The sequence below is a fragment of the Akebia trifoliata genome, chromosome 7 (genome assembly GCF_017979445.1).
Source record: "Akebia trifoliata isolate Shusen 1 chromosome 7, ASM1797944v1, whole genome shotgun sequence".
Taxonomy (NCBI): Eukaryota; Viridiplantae; Streptophyta; class Magnoliopsida; order Ranunculales; family Lardizabalaceae; genus Akebia; species Akebia trifoliata.
Genome location: NC_141381.1, coordinates 30393111 through 30410607, shown reverse-complemented (window position 1 = coordinate 30410607; position 17497 = coordinate 30393111). Strand labels below are relative to the sequence as shown.

Genomic DNA, 17497 nt, shown 5'->3' with positions numbered 1-17497 from the left:
TTACCGAAGAGGGGCTTCTACAAGCCAGAACTAATTTAATTACCATAATGAAATTGATTAAAAAATGACTTTTTTACAATTGGATGATACATCCCACGAAAATATATTACACAGCTCTGAAAAAGCTTTCACCTTCTCGGGAACACGAATATGCATTCCTTTCTTTATCATAATTTACTTTATTTATCCAGCAAGCTCACTTATTGGTGGACGGTCCATGAAATTGGATGCAGCCATGGCAGTGTTTTGCAGAACTGGGTCAATGTCGGGCAATTTGGGAATCTGTAACCAAAAATACCAGTACAGCTCACGTGTTAGAAACTAAATCAAGAAGAAACCTCAAAGATCATTCTTTACTTTCTACAAAAACTACACAAAAATGGCTATCAACAAGCATATACTCAAAATATACTCTTCAAAATGGGGAACTGAAAAGCAAATTAACCACTTTATTGATATAAGTTGTACGCACCTGAGCCAATAAATCAATTGTACGCCGTAAGAGGCGAGCTAAATCACCCTCATCCATTGCACAATCCATCATAATCTCCCGCCAAGTTAGGCCAGAGGCCCAAGCTTCAACCATGCCACAAAATTGACTATCCAATCCACAGGATACCTGTAAAATGAAAGCATAATCACCAAGCGAGAAAAAAAATTTAATGTGAACCCAATGCAATGTGAATGAGAGATTGATCCGATAGACTTACTTTTACTCCATGTTTTTCTTGGAGTTGCAAAAAAGAGCTCCTTTGCTTGTCCAACAGCTTGACGATATTGATTACAGTAGTGGAAGGTTCATAAACATAGGCATAGCTGCAAATATTAAATAAAACCAAAGCCCAATTCGATCTTCAAATACAGTAATCCGTCTAAAAGATCTAATTAAATCAATCAAAACATGTCCTATATACTTCTTAGTATGGTCAGTAGCCCATGATATGAGCAATGAGTGGTTCATAGTAAACACTGTGCATGTGACAGAATAAGCCCGTAATTAATTTGTGGTTTAGGTCCTGTTATTTTTAGATAGCATGGAAAAAACCTATTGTCATAATTTTGGGCATGTTTGTTTTGCCATTTTCCGTTGAGGAAACAACATGCCATACCTGTAATTTCATAATATGTCATAATTAAGGTTTAAATTGGTTTTTCCTAAACATGAAACTAAATGAAAACCGAAGCATTCAGGAACACACCCTTCATATCAACAAAGTTTAATTTTTATTCATAATAAATATAGAAAGTTATATCTTTTAGAGCTTTTCACAATGATACACATTAGAAATGTTTCGAAACATTGAAAAACAAACATCAGCACCTTGAAACATTGCATTTATATCATAATGTTGTAAAAGTCTTTTTTATATTAAATGAATATTAAAAGTTACAAAATTTGTTTAACAGTTATTTTAGTATCCAAACATTGTAGTTGATATGTTTCATGAAATATTCCAAAACATTATGAAAGATTCCAATTTCTTTAAAAGATACTTTTTTTGTAGTGCCAATATGTTTTGGTATGTTTTGCTAAGTATCCAAAAACATTTGAAATTCTGGGTGTTTTGTTCCAGGATATAAAAATAATTGAATGTTACACCGAAAAAATCTGAAATGGAACGAAACTTTGGACCATTCTTGGGATGTGTTGCAGAGCATCAGCCAATTGAGCTACAACTCAACCATGGTTGGGTCCAAGGTTCACTTAAGCTCACTCCACATTCCTGCTCCTAACGTACAACTTTTTTCATACGCAATAAATTCACCAGAACATCATCAATCAAGTATTTTATTTTTCACCAATAACGGCTATATAAATCTAAGAGAGAACGAGAATTTGACCACCAGGCTTCTAAGGTCCTAATGAAATGACTTCTATTGTGCTCTTTTTAGCTTAACAAGCGCCTCCCTCTATTAAGACCACAATAATCATCCAAAGATCATAGTAAATCCATGACCATCGTGAATCACATAGAACACCAGTAATGTTCCAAATTTGAAGTGCTTGTGTGGTTTATCTAAAGAAAAATGGAAGCAGGAATAAATACTTGGCAGCTGAATTAAAAATGATACCTGTTATTTTTCCAGGGACGGATTTTGATTCCTTCTGAAACTAAACTTCCACATACAGAAGCAAGTTGTGCTGGCTTTAGACCTAATAAAATTTTGTTCCGAAGCACCATTGCAAGCCAGAGTTCATTTTCTCCTCGAATAGCTGCTGCTGTTTCACCAAGAGGAAATATCGCGTGCGTGTTGATATCCAATGCTCTAGCTTCATGTATGACATTGCTGATCTGATAGAGACGGGAAATGTTAGCAAAATCAGGAACATATACAGCTTATATTAAGCACGTGCTTTCAGGTATATGATATGGAATCTTGCAGCAGCCCACTCTTGCCTAGGTGTAGTCTATGCAAACTCTTTCAGGAAGTTATGTCTACTAATTTCGATGATTGACAGTATAATGATAATCACTAGTTCTAATAGGGTGAAATCAAAAGGACTGGTGGACATGTCACATATGTTTGTGTTGCATTTGGGCTGTTTTTTTTTTTTTTTAATTGAGGAAATCTCCCCTCATAATTCATTTCTACTGGAGTTCGCGCCAGTTAACACAAGGCCATGCCAAATCTAGTAGGCTATGGACATATGCCTGGGAATATTTACACTCTAAAATGTTAACCTATCATTTTTTACGATAATTTCACCTACCAATATGTAAGAGCAGTACCCTAAATTCTCTACCCAAAATTGCTTCACTAAAACTATGGTTACCCTTACTCTCTCTTTTTTTAACGATAAAGATAATTTTATTAAAAAGGAAAGAAAGAAGGGGGGTCAAGAAGACCAACCCGAACAACAAGGACAAACAAGCAAAGAAAAGAAATGGAAAAGAAAAGAACAACAAAGCTCCAAACAAACTACTCCATCACCAAAATACAAATCCTATCCCATCTAACAATAAAATCTTCGAAGAAAACTCCTTTGAATTCCTTGTAAAGTCTGCTTCAAGAGAAAAAAAAAGGGCCAAAATCAATAAAACCAAGTCTTCCATCATGGAAACTTGCCCCTCAAACATACGACTGTTCCTTTCTTTCCAAATACCCCCAACAAATTGCAAACGGAGCCAAGTACAAAAGAATTGTTAGCCTTACTTCATAGCAGTGTCCTACAAAATTGCCAAAAGATCAGAGATATGGCTCATGAAAGTGGAGATTTTAAGATGGTAACATGGTGCCTGCTCTGATCAAAACAAATTGAACCAGAGACTGTTACTACAACTCTTCTGAGAATGAAATTCACACTGCAAATCCTCAGTACAATTAGAGTTTTGTCAAAGTAATATGTGAACTGTCGCGGAAGAAATAAGCTCAAGTTGTGTATGTCACGAATGAAGAGAATCCACCCATTTATATTTCATATGCAACCATGTAGAATGGATCACTCCAGGCAACATGTGAATGAGAATGAATGTTCGTGACCAATCAAATAATAAATGATAATGCATATTTTCCCCAGTATATTCAACGGCTATGGGTGCACATGGTTAAGCAAAGCCCAAGGATGGCCCAACCCTGTCACAGGCCAAAAAGAGTGAGGCTCAATCTGAGCCCAAGACTAGACAGTCAAGCCAGGGCATTAGACATTTAGACTCAGGCTTGTTCTAAGCTAACATCTTTTATAAGATGAGCGCCAACCCAACCCATGGGCTTCTAGAGGCAGATTGGATGCCCATCGGGCCAGCCCAGCCCATGTGCATCGTGTCTTTGCTGATACTGAAATAAATGAGAAACCACTAATGCATCAAATTGAGAAGCTCATAACACACACCCTTAGCAGAACAAAATAACCACAAAGATACAGCAAAGAATCCAAAGAAAGTCTCCAAATATCCAGCAACACATTAAATGTATTAGAAAGGGATAACATGAAATAAAATAAATAATTGAAAATGCAAAAGTTGAAAAGGAGTTATGAGAGTATCATAATGAAGTGTGTGCTCATGGATGGAAATGATACTGTTGAAAGACAAGTAACCTGAATGTCATTGTAAAAGGAATTAATACGCTAATAATACCTGCAGGAATTCCTTCCAACCAGATGGTTCAATTTGCTTTATTCGATTAACTAAACGATTTGATCTAGCCTTCAATCGTTCAATCTTTTCTTTAGTGAAGTTAGTCGTATCTATGATCTTCTTAAATTCCTTAAAGCCTTCTGTACGTGCGATCCTTTTCTTCAAATGAGAAACCTTATGTCTTTGCTCCTTGTAACACTCCACAGCATCACTGTATGCTTGTGACATTGGAAGCATCTGATAAAAAAAAAGGTTGAGCAGATGCCATTTTTTTTTTTCTATCTCAAGGCTGTCAAAGCCTCAGGAACAGTCAAATATGAAAAAATTCAGTGGAATATAGCTAAAAGTTGATGACATATGACAAAAAAAAACATGTAAGGGAACCTCATCAATATATAGATCTACCTCATCAACTTCTGAAAGGGTACTTAAGACTGGCACATTTAAACTCCAAGACCATGTCTGAAGAGATCCTTCCATGCACCACAGGCCTCCAAATACAGAATCACCCAGCTTCTCCCATTGTATTTGTTCTGTATCAAGGTGCAGTCTCAAAATTTCCCGAGGCAAAGCATCACCTTGAGTTAAAGGAACGTTAGGCAAACCAGTCCTATAAACCGTTTTAATCCACTTCTCTGTGAAGAGATACCAAGAGTTATCTGAACCAAGAGCTACATGATAAGAAGGCTTGGCATCAAGTTTTCCTTCACTATCTCCGAGATCCAACTCAGTTTCCATGATATTTAGTTCAAAAGAATCGTCTGTTTGAATCTGTCATGTAAAAGAATACTAAAAAAAATTTATACAGGGTTATCAACCACAAGGATATTAAAACCATTTTAAAGTAGAATAATCAGATGAATTATAAGAACGAAAAAAATTAAGTATACCAAATGTCACAATAAAAAGAACCTTCGTTTGCTTATCAGAAAATTAAAAAAAAAAAACTTTGGTTTGACTGTGAGCTAGCTGACATATAGCGATGAATAGGATCAATAATACACATGACAAAACCAATAAATCCATAAAGCAAATGATTGAACCATGCATGGAAGGTCTAAAAATAATAACACAATTGTATCATATAAAATGGTGCAACTTATTGACCTGAACTGAAATGATGACAAGAAACAAGAACAATTAGCAGAATTGGTATCGGGCCTCTTTATAAGATGGCACACTTCTCACTGGAAAAAGGAATTACTTTGAGACCACTTCTGTTTTTGGCACATTGGGGACTTTCGAAGGAGCACAAGAGAAGAGTATTCAAAGGAAATGAAGAAAAGATCCACTCCATTGTTTTACATGTTAAATCCTTTATATTTTATGGCCAAATTTTTTTAGGACAGAAGGGGGCTGTTCTTTGATGATTTTATATTCATGAGGATTCTATGGTAAGGGGTGATAAATAGTTAGCTTTACTAACTGCACAGGAAAGAAAAACAGAAACCAAAATGTAATCATATGATCAGGTCATCTGAAGTGTCTCAACTTTCAAGCATGTTGCAAGAAAGTTCATCATTAAAGGTCAGTAAAAACAAATTCAGAAAGTCTGAAAATTGTGATGCTCACCATGTTATTGACTTTTGAACCAGAAAGAGAATCGACCTTCCCCAAATAAACAGCAGAGACTGAATGTTGAACTCCTTCAATATCTTTATAGTGTAAACAGATAAAGGGTAAACGCCCATCTTCCATCTCCTTTAATAGAGGTTTCAAAGAAGTCATTCTCTTCAATTCCATCCTCCGTCGTAATTCAGTCCTCAGTTGTTTCTCTACCTGAGAAAGATGCAACCATCCCAAAAGTCAAAATATTTTTAAATGTGTGGTCCTGTACAGATACATGCATCACTAAAGAACAAGATAGTTGGAATCAGTAGGATTTCTCTTCTAAAGCTATGGATACTTTATTTTCCTCTGAAGAAAAGAATTAGGTCAGCAAATCAGCTATTAAAAAAACCTTAGGGTACGTTTGATTGCATGGGAAATTAAAATCCATGGAAAAATGGAAATGATGGAAAAGTTAAATCCATTGTTTGATGCTACTTTGAAAAAAATAAGAGGGAAAAATAAAGAAGAAGAAGAGGAAGAGAAAGAGGAAGAAAGAGAGAAAAGGGGGGGGGGGGGGGGGGAGGCGTGGTGGTGGTGGCGGCCTCGCTGGAGGCAAGTGAGGAAGAAGATGATGAGGAAGAAGAGGGGAGGAAGTGGTGGTGGTGGTGGCGGTGGCGGTGGAGGTGAGGGAAGAAGAAGAAGAGGAAAGAGAGAGAGAAAGGGAGAGAAAGTGGGCGACGACAGTGAAGTTGAGTGTGATAGTAGTGGTGGGGAAGAAAAAGATATGAATGAAGAAGAAGAAGAAGATATTTTACGACAGTGAAGTTGAGTGTGATGATAGTGGTGGGGAAGAAAAAGATATGAATGAAGAAGAAGAAGAAGAAGAAGATATTTTGGGGATGAAAAATTTAGATGGATTTCACTTTCCCACCCATATGGGTGGGAAAGTGAATCCATGTTTTGGTGGACTTTTTGATTGGGGTGGAAAATGAATTTCCGTGGAAAAATGCAACCAAACACATGAAAAATGTCATTTTCCATGGTAATTGATTTTCCACCCTATTTTCCACGTGCAATCGAACATATTAATGGAAAAATTACCATCTCCAGGGGAAAAAACATTGACCTCCTATTTGAAAAACTCCCAACTCTCATTAAGGTGATTTTCACTCTTAAATTGTATAAAGAGTGGGATTAAATGTTTAAGAATCTAAAATACAGGTATTAGATATAAATAATGAAAATGATTCATTAGGTCATCAGAGAGTGTAAAAATGCAAGAGTTTATCTTGACCATACGGGAGGAGCACTTTGTGTGGAACCCATTGTTATCTATGCAGAGTGCGGACAGTATGAATACCAGATATGCACCAAAGAAAGCTGTTCATATTTGACTGTTGAAACATGGGCCTTCATTCTACAAATTATATCACAAATCAAGAGGAATGACATTGAACTTTATCACGTAGACTAGAGCATAATATTTTAGTACAAATAGATTCCTCGAACACCTAAAAGATACACCAGGGAGGTCACCTCTTGACTTCGAGAACTTTATATATGAAAAAAGCCAAACAGTTACTTGATATTGAACCAAGAAGAAAGTCACTGCATCTAAATCATGAACAAAGCAAGGAAAAGCACATTCCAACAATGAAATACCCGTAATTCTTCCTGCAAGTCAGAAATCTCCCTGTATGCCATCTCAGATAACTGCCTCTGACTTTGCCTATCAACAGCATCATCACTAACTTCTAAAGTCAGCAATTCAATCTCTTTTTGTATTATATTAAGCTCCTCTTTGGCAGCAAGCATAACATTGCTTCCAACATAGTTACCAAAGCTTCGCTCAACTAGCTTTCTAGCTTCTTCCAACGATCGTCCTGCTTGTGAAACTTTCACATCAACTGTTTCCTTCAACACACGAGTAACTTTTGCACCCTATATAGCACTAAGATCATGTTAATTACTGAAGTGCATCAGCCTTAATAATGTTAAACTAAATTTACAATTGGTGAAGGAACATACAGCAAGGAGATTCAGCACCATTCCATATGATGCAGTAAACTGTGAAACAAGAGGCTCTAAGCCAGCAAAGAGAACTTTGCAGCACTCTTCGGCTCCTTCAAAGGGAGTTTGAACGAGAACTACATGCCCTCTAACATCAATTCCTCTACGCCCAGCTCGCCCAGCCATTTGAAGCAATTCATTTGAGCTTAAATGGATACGACCAGTTTCAGTTCTTTTACTAAGAGATGCAATGACAGCTGTCCTAGCAGGCATGTTAATTCCAGCAGCAAGTGTTTCAGTAGCAAAGACAATCTTAACTAGTCCTCGCTGAAACAACTCTTCAATAAACGATTTCCACAGAGGTAGGCATCCAGCATGATGTGCAGCAACCCCTTGTCGAAGGCCTTTTATGGCAGGCTCTCTGACAGCATCAGGATACTTAATACGGAACTTCTTCAAGGCCAGTTCAACTTCAACCACCTCACAATCGTCCAAAAGTTTGCAATCTTCAAGATACTGAACAGATGCATCACATCCTTTCCTGCTAAAAATAAACCAAATAGCTGGCAGCATATCCCTTGCCCTAAGGTGCCATAATGTATCTCTAACCTCAGGAACCTGGGGTGCAGAAAGAAGCGAAAAAAAAAGGCCTTACAGTTCAAAGTATCTATAGTCTATGATTTAAAAGAATAGGACTAGTCAAAGTAACTCCATGCAAACATTTCAAAAATGAATAATACCATACTAGAAAACAAAATACTGAACTTAAGTCCATACTTGTGAACGGCGGATTGTGTTGATGTCATTCTTTGATAGAGATGACCGTCCATACATATTAGTAACACTATTGTAGCTCTGTCCATATTCTCGCTTTCTAAAATTCCTTCTAGATCCATCTTCATTGTAGGATTTAACTCCAGCACCAGAGAGATGTAAATAATTGAGTGACAGCTTCCTGTTTCAACACAAATTGAAAATATAAACAGTGAATGGATTTCAACCAGTGGGTTCCAGGACAAAAGTAAACAGAATCTGGTACAAGATATAAACAGATCAAAAGTGTAGACCAAATTAGTATGAGTGAGCAGCATCAACATTCAATAATGTTTTAGAAAGCCTGAATTGGAAAACTAAAATGCCCCCATTCTTATTGATGACAGTAAACATGACAAACTATTTGGGAGATAACAACCAGATCTAGATTTAAACCAATTTAGAATCCTGAACTTCTTAATCAGTGATAGAAGTTGAAAGACCATACACAGATCTTGTTCGTTTTAAATCCCATTTCATCTCAAGCAACTTCACCTTCCCAAGTTGAAGCTTTTAAAAAAGCGAGAGGAAGACAAAAAGAATATGGATAGAGGTACTGAGAACTGATATTAACATAAGTGGACTCCCAAATTTCATCTCTCAAGGGATTCTAAGAACAGCATTGGCACTGTGGTATGAAAATTTGAGGATTCAAAGATCAAAAACTTAAGTGTCAGCTTAACCCTGCCCAACAATATATAACAATCTTACATATTATACTTATATTTAATATTATATACAGTCCCATAGATTTCTCTGGGCTGTGCTTGATTAACACAAAATGGTGTTTAAAGGAATTAAACTAAACCTAGAATCACCTATACTAAAAATAATCACGATGACATTTATAATAACTGATGCTATAGAGTACCATTAAAAAACATTAAAGTATTATACAATTAAATAATTTTAAATAAAGAATAGGTAAGAACAAGAAAGTATTGACGTGCAAAATAGTCTACTGTACAACATAGTAGGATACACTTTGGTACGTTTTTGTACAGGTATGACACAGGGAAATTTGATACCCCAGAGACCTGGGTTTAATTCCCTCCAACACTGGGTTCAATGCAACTCAAGTAATCAAAGCTCTGAATCACCGTAACAGATCCAGCGAAACTAGAGAGAAAGAGAGAGGCTGTGGGAGGTAATATAATACATTCAACCTCAGTAGCGAGTACGGTCTTCACAACTGACACTGTTGGTGCTTCCTCAACCTTGACGTACTCTTACAACATGAGTGTAAAACATAACTGAATCACCATTACTCAATATCATATGCATATTGTGTCACTCATGATGGAAGTCATCAACATATTAATATCTAATATGCCCAGATTTAGGTATTGACAATCACTAATAATCAAAATGAGCACATGGTAGTGATTTACCATCAAGAAAGAAGGTTGAGAGGAAATGGATGGTTAGATATTAGATTATTGTTGCCAATATCCTAGGATTAAATATCAAAATTGAATTATACAATGTTTTACACATTATTAGAGAAGTAAAAAAAAAAATCATTACCCAAAAATTAGGTATTCAAAGGAAGAATAGAGAGGTACCTATTCATGCTTGTCCCTTTCTCATTAAGAAGTGGTAACAAAGAATTCTTCATAGAAAAATGCCAAGTTAATGGAACTGGACGTTTTATCGATGTTACCAACTCTGTTGCACCATGAATCTAGACCAAAACAAGAAGAGTATATAAAGAAAAGAATTACGAATAAATTAACAATTTGATCCTTTAGAGGTCCTGGAGATCGCCCACATTAAATATTTGTTCACATTTTTGGCATTCCTAAGCAGAAGAAACAGATCACAAGAGGGTAACATACTCAACATTTACACAATAAGTTATTCTAAATCTCCTTGTACCTCCTTTTAAAGGTACCATGTTTAAAATTTAAGCTTAAAAACAGGAAGAAGAAAAAAGACCCAAGACAACATAACAATCAGACACATGCCTTTGCGAGATTATATACAACTTAATAAAAATTAAATTTGCAAAAAATACAAGGACAATGGCTAATGACATGATTATGAATTGATATACAAAGCTTGAAAAGAAACCCTGAGAACAATATCAAAAACAGTATAGCTGGGGGATCAACATAATGATCATAGAATAAAAGAAAGAGTGCGCAATGAATAAAAAACCACCAGCTTCTAATCAAAAAAGCAAAAGAAAAAAGAAAGAAAGAATAAATTTACCAAATAAAAAGGTTTATTCTTCCAAATAATTTTTTTGCCATTTTATTGCTTTGGGATAAAGTAAAAAAGGGTGTTAAATGATGAAAGCCTTTTCTAAAAGAGGAAAGATTCTCTGCAAAAATCAATTACTTATAGAACTCAAGTAGTGAAGGTCCCATACTCATTAGCTATAAAAGGACCAACCAAGTTGTTTCCATAAGCATCAATATACCAGCTACATTCTTCATCATCACCACTATCAAAAACTTGTCCCAAAAATCTGATATCGGAAAATTGAATCTTTTTTTTTTTATAAGTATAATTTTATTGAAAAAGCGGAGAATGTACAAAAGGAACCACCGAAAAACAAGAAGCCGACAAGCTAAGAAGAACAAACAACTTTCCACCTAATTACAAACTCTTCAAAGAATCTTGCTCCTCCATTTAATTTTTCCAACGAAACTTTGGCATTAAATCTATTCAGAAGAATGAGTGAGGAAGGTGAATTTGGGGGCACCCGGGGGGGGGGGGGGGGGGGGGTTGTTAAAAATAGTTATAAAGACATTGATGCTAGCTCCAAGGAGCATAAAGGGTTTGGGGAGCAAAGATAGGAGATCTATAACAAGAAATGCAATAAGGAAGTGGAAGGAAGATATTGCAGATGTTTGCAAGAGATTGGGTATAGAAGATAGAGGTGTGCAGAAGTAGTGGAACAGAGAGGCTTTGGGTTAACTTCCCCCGTCGCCACTCTAAGCTGTATTCTTGAGAAGGTCAAAAGCTAGGTCTAGCCCATCTGGTGAAACTTACACCAGAGTGTTGCCATGAGAGCCATCGCATCCCAAATGTCACACGTCATAAGGTCAGAATCATGCTTTGATATACAAATTGGTTAGGGGTATGTAATATAAATGACTTGAATACATGAATCACCATGCAATATATATCCGTCATGTGAACATCAACAGATGCAATGGACAGAGTAAAGCATCGATCCACAAAATTGTTGAATAATTTAATTTCATGCCAAGCAAATAAGGTGGAATCCCATCTTTTATTTATCAGATAAAGAAACAAGGGAATTCAATTCCTAGTTGCTAAAGGAGCCCTATGATGAATCAGTTATCAACTTCATGGGGTAGAGGCAAGTTTATTGGTCTAGAATAGTAGGTCCAGATGAAAAAGGAATGCCAAAAAATTGTCAACTGAAAGTTGAAAAGCATCTAGAGGTATTTATTTCCTTGAGGCAATTTTGATTTTCAAGGAAAAGCCATACACCAATTTGTCAAATATCACAACAGATCACAAATATATGGTACCAAAAGGTTGGAAGAATATATGGTAGTAAAGGACATACTGGCTGAAATCAGGTCATTGCGCGAGGCATCACCTCTTACACTTCATGTGGGATGGAATAGAAAATTTGAAATCCTATTGTTCAAATATTTCCATACTATTGAAATCACTTTGCAGACATAGTAATGGGACTAGATTGATCTGAAATGTGCAATACCTGTCCAATCCAACCTGCCAGCTCATCAGCATTTGCAACTGTTGCCGAAAGACATATAAGTTGAACTTCTTTTGGACAATAAATTACCTGGAGTATTTTATACGCATGATTAGAATGATATCTATAAACGTGGGAGCCAAAGTACGCACAAACAATAACTGATAACCAGGATAAGATAAAGACATACTATTTCTTCCCAAACTGTACCCCGAGATATGTCGCTGAGATAATGTACTTCATCCAAAACAACGACATCAACATGAAACAATCCACTACTTGAAGAAGCCATTCCAACACTAAACAAGAAGCAGTAATAAACAACCGTCTCTAATCTCACACACACACACTCACTCACTCACGCACACACAAATGCAGAAACATGCACACCACAAACACATAGAGAGAGATGGTAGAGAAATAGATAAAGCAAGAGATATGGATAAAAATGAAAAAATTCCTTGAAGAATTAGCATTTAATGTAAATATGCACGATAAATAAATCATTTGTTAGCATTTTAATCATTTTCAAAGACAATAAATGATGAGCACTGGATTTTAAAATTAAGTTGTGTTGCTTGCACCTAAATAAATCAAATTGGGGCTCATGTCTTCACTACACCAAATCCATTAACGTAAAAGTATATGCTAACAGTTAATTTCTCAGGCTACAGTGGTGTTTAGTGTCAATTCTTCAAAATGAATCCAACCGCACACACATGTTCAGAACTGATAATAATTCAAATCACTTTTATGGCTTCGCTGTTATGATTCATAACACATAAACTATGAGTTCCATTACACTGCTGCCTTGATTGTACATCTAGTCCAAAAAATAATAAATGTAAAAAAGGAATGGTTATTGGTAATGCACTTTAATTTGTGAAGAAAAGTGTGCCTATATTTACATGATTCAAAGCATAATACCCTATTGCAATGTATCACGTATAGGTTTCTGAAATTCCGATATGAAGCATTCATGAAATTAAATGTTTCAATTGGTACCGGTTTGTATCGGAATGTTTCAGTTTGCATTGGTATGTGTTAAATGATTTGACCAAAACATTATAAAATAAACCAAAATCAGAAAAAGAAAAATATTCGGAAAAAAATAAAAAACAATGGAATCTCTGCAGACACACACACAAAAACCAGAGATTTAAATGATGTCAAGAATCTAAGTTTTAAAAAAAAAAAAATGCAACCTTTGCTAAAAAACATTTCAATCCCTTTGAATCATTTATATTTGAAGGAGTCATTTTCAAATGACATCCAGAAGGAAAGAACCCACAATTTTCTGTTTAAAAGTCAGGCATCTTATCCATAAGGCTACGGTTATATGGTAGCTTATTGAAAGTTGAAACATTAAAGATGCGTTAACTTAGCGCATTAATATAAAGCCCATTGTTATTGAAAGGGTACCTTTGATACAGCATATTGCGCAGAATTTCCGTAGTCATAATTAAAATCTGAGCGTCTTTGTTAACTACAGAATCTCCAGTAAGAAGGCCAACGACACTTTCCCCGAATGTCTCACTGAAGAAAAAATACAAACAAAATACAAAATACAACAGAAATACTTTTGTTATCTCATATATTAGCTTCACAAATGTATTCAAGAAAAATCTCAAATATATGTATGGCAAGTGGAAGAATCATCAATATGGTTCCGTTTCACTGTAAAACAACGAAAAGAAGGATTTTATACCAGAATTCTCGGTATTTCTGGTTGGACAAGGCCTTCAATGGAGTCGTATAGAGGATACGCCTTCCCCTTGCAACTGTGGCCACTGCTGCAGCTTCTGCTATCAGGGTCTTTCCGCTGCTCGTCGGTGCAGAAACAACAATCGATGAACCTCTAAGGAATGCTTGTATGGCCAATCGCTGCAAAAAAAAGAAAACTTCAAATTTAAAAAAAAATGTTTTTTTTCTACAGAAAAATAGCTAAAATAGGTGGATTTAAAAGAGGAGTGCAACAAATCAACAATAGAAACCTGGAATTCGTCGATTCGGAAGTCGTAAATAGATGCGAGTTCATCAAAATCGATAATTCCCTCTCCAAACTCTCTGACTTCGGATCGAAGTCTCTCCACTCTCTGCCATTTATGCTCCTCGTAGCGAGACGAAGGCCTATCGATCTCGAATTCGCCTTCTTCATCACCATCCGAACCTTCCCCAACGAGATCCTCGTATTCCTCTGCAACTTCTTCGTCTTCGTCGTCGTCTTCATCAGCATCAGAGATCTGTCCCTCTAGTGGAGGAATGAAACTTGAACTTGGAGAATCCTGAGATTTGGGAAATCGATACGAACTTAGCTTCGATGTGCGAAATCTTTTGGGGCAACAAAACCCTAATTTTCGATAGTGTGTGTTTGAGTGGAGAACCAGAGTGCTACATTGGTTGAAGAATGTTGTTGAGAAGAGAGGATGCGTTCGTGTGGCGGGAAGAATCTGCATTGCGTGAGAGCTCGAGCTCGGGCTCTCAATCCTACTTTGGGCCTAAATATCCCATACGTGTAAGGCCCACTAATGGTGGACCCACACTCAAGAAGTTGGACTGATTGGATATTTATGAAAGATAGAGGGAGATTTTTCAACAAGTGACGCATTGATAACTGATAAGTGGGTGAATCCGTAAATTTATTAAACACCAGGGGTAGTATGGTAACTTGATCTTATATGCAGACCAGGGGGTTCGATTATTAAATTAAGCGTCGAAGAAATTAGAATTAAGGACGCTTTTGTTGGCCACTCTCTCTCTCTCTATCTCTCTCCATTTCGTGGGGTCTCCTTTGAAATATCTGGGGTTTTATCTCTCTAAAAAATTAGGTTTTTCAGAAATCTGTTTGTTTCACAAAGGAAGACGAAACGATGGGCTTTGATGCGATTCAGAACCGTTCTGTTCATGCGTTCTCGAAGGATTTCGGGAAGAAAAAGAGGGTAAGAAATCGATTAACCTCTTTGTTGGTCTCCAACTCGGTTACTTGTGTGCATGTAATTTATTCTTTAATGCTGCAATTTTTTTTATTTGATTTGTTCTTCATTTTGTTTAGACGAACAGGTTGGCGAAATTGAAGCAGTGCAAGCTCGATGCGAGGCGCGAGCAATGGCTTTCTCAAGGTACGTGGTGAATTTCTGGATTTCATCACTGTGTTTAATTTCTCTTTCTATATCTTTTTTTGTGATTCGACTTTTGTCAAAATTTTAGGGGTAGTTTGATTCGTCACGCTTTCCTTAATTGAAAAAAAAGGTAACTTTTTTTTCTCGGGTGTGGGATGCATGAAAAAAAGATAACTTTTTTTTTCTCCCTCTTAGTTGATCTTGTTTTAGTTTTTAATGGATTTTGGTTGGGCTGGGTTTAATTCAGCCAAGGACAAGGGATGCAAGGAGGAACCAAAAATTGGGGGTGGTTCGCCTCCGTTTCCTTTACCTCTAACCGATAAGCCGAACCGTTCATCTGGGATTTTGGAAATGAGGTCAAGAAGCAATGGGGGTGAGGGTGATATGGATTCCTTGACAAATAATCTGATCAGCAATACTTTGGGTGGTAATGATTCAAGGAAACATGGTTCCCGGAGTAGTAGCAGCAGCAGTAGTGGATTCTGCTCTGGAAGCTTCAGCGATGCAGAAGAAGAGGAAGAAGGGTGCCTGGACGACTGGGAGGCGGTCGCCGATGCCTTGGCCGCCAATGACAAGCACCACCCCCCAAATTCTGAACCTCCATCGCAAGAAGAAACTCCTTTAGGGTCTGATGCAACTCCTCCCAAGTTATCAAACAAGGTTTGTGGAGAAGGAGTTTTGAAACCAGAATGCAAGGGCCCAGCTATCAGGATTGTGGAAAACAGCCGTGCATGGAGGCCTGATGACGCTTTCCGTCCCCAGAGTCTACCCAATCTTTCAAAGCAGTATAGCTTTCCGATGCATGCAGATCGTCATTGTGGTGGTCGTGGAGCCGACACATGGTCCCTCCGCAGTATCACTTCCCAGCCTTCATCTTGTCCAATATGCTACGAAGATCTGGATCTTACAGACTCAAGCTTTCTCCCCTGTTTGTGTGGATTCCGGCTCTGTCTCTTCTGCCATAAAAGGATTCTCGAGGCAGATGGGCGTTGTCCAGGCTGCAGAAAACAGTATGATCCAGTAAACTGGGACACAAGTGTAAACAGAGGAGCTCCACCATTCCGATTGGCTCGTTCTTATAGCATGACCACAAGGTCTTAAAACAGAGTCTCTTATATTTTGAAATGTTTGTGGGGTTTCTTCTTTTCTGTGTCTTATGTATTCTGTTCATCGTCATAGTTCTGATTTCATTGAGAAAGATGCTGAGTATAGGGATAGGGTCTTGAAGCTCATCAGGAACTGAACTGGACCTATTATGAGTTCTGTTCTTACCTGCATGTTGCATGTAATGTTTTAGAGGACTTTTATGGGTATGTGAATAGATAAGGGGTATAGATACTGAATATATCAAAATCCAATATTATACATTTGTGTTACTTCTTTGCATATGATATGAACATGAATTTTATATGACCCTGCAAAGTAACTGTGTTTGAAATCACTGTAGTATATTTCCTGGTACATGATCGATCCCATTAACAAGCCATACCTTGCATTATGAGCTCTAAATTCTAAATTGAGTTATACACAAAGTACTGATCATTCCCTATTTCAACATGGGGATCATTAATTCCCATAATTTGATGACAATTTAAACTTCTATGATGTGTTTAGACAGTGATCTTAGTTATGCATTCTTTTTTTTTCTTCATCTATGTTTTGTACCATTCTAGAACATGCAAGAAATTGCACCTTTGTGATGCTGGCCTTATGATTGGCATCAAATAACTTTTGAAGTTATTGTCTTAGTATCCACTAAGACAGATAGAGCGCAGTTGCCATTTTCCTAGCCGCAACCAAACTGGATTTTAAATTGTCTGGTTTGCCTACTCTCTTCAGTTTCGATAAATTATTGAAGGCTATTATTCAATTGTATTTTTTTTATCTGTTCTCACAGAAGTTCGTGATGCAGGTTTTGCCTACTAGAGGAGCACTCTTAACACCAACAATACGATGGTCATGTTTTTGACCTCTGTTAATGTCTCTGTAGAATATATATATATATATATAAGTAGATTTTTTTTTTTTAAATGTGATTTTATTACTCTCTTCAGTTTCAATAAAGAATTGAAACCAATTCTTCGATTGTATTCTTTTGTATATCATCTCTTTGAACTTCTTGATGCATGTTTTGGCTACTAGATAGCATTGGGACACACATTTTTAGCCTTCGCTACACTCACACACACATACAACTTTACTCTTTTCATTTTCTCTAAATAATC

General features: G+C 36.8%; 2 protein-coding genes across 3 annotated transcripts; one reads left to right on the top strand and one right to left on the bottom strand.

Moving 5' to 3' along the window:
- Positions 1-14659, bottom strand: LOC147398955 (DExH-box ATP-dependent RNA helicase DExH15 chloroplastic-like). The gene is made up of 16 exons (XM_086448330.1): positions 14148-14659; positions 13862-14037; positions 13576-13689; positions 12344-12452; positions 12157-12243; positions 10019-10137; positions 8418-8595; positions 7659-8258; positions 7293-7571; positions 5652-5858; positions 4485-4850; positions 4080-4316; positions 2074-2294; positions 711-816; positions 473-619; positions 1-282 (listed from the first exon to the last, which is right to left on the bottom strand). The coding sequence occupies exons 1-16, from the start codon at positions 14607-14609 to the stop codon at positions 184-186; spliced, it is 3507 nt and encodes a 1168-aa protein (XP_086304456.1). The 5' UTR covers positions 14610-14659; the 3' UTR covers positions 1-183.
- A 217-nt stretch (positions 14660-14876) lies between these two features.
- Positions 14877-16658, top strand: LOC147398954 (uncharacterized). Of its 2 annotated transcripts, none has more exons than XM_086448331.1 (3): positions 14877-15092; positions 15206-15272; positions 15493-16658. In XM_086448331.1, exons 1-3 carry the CDS (start codon positions 15024-15026, stop codon positions 16371-16373), a joined length of 1017 nt encoding a protein of 338 aa, XP_086304457.1. In that variant the 5' UTR covers positions 14877-15023; the 3' UTR covers positions 16374-16658. The 2 variants fall into 2 exon arrangements, with proteins under 2 accessions (XP_086304457.1, XP_086304458.1); XM_086448332.1 differs by having other exon boundaries at positions 14878-15092; positions 15520-16658.
- Positions 16659-17497: the final 839 nt, after the last annotated feature.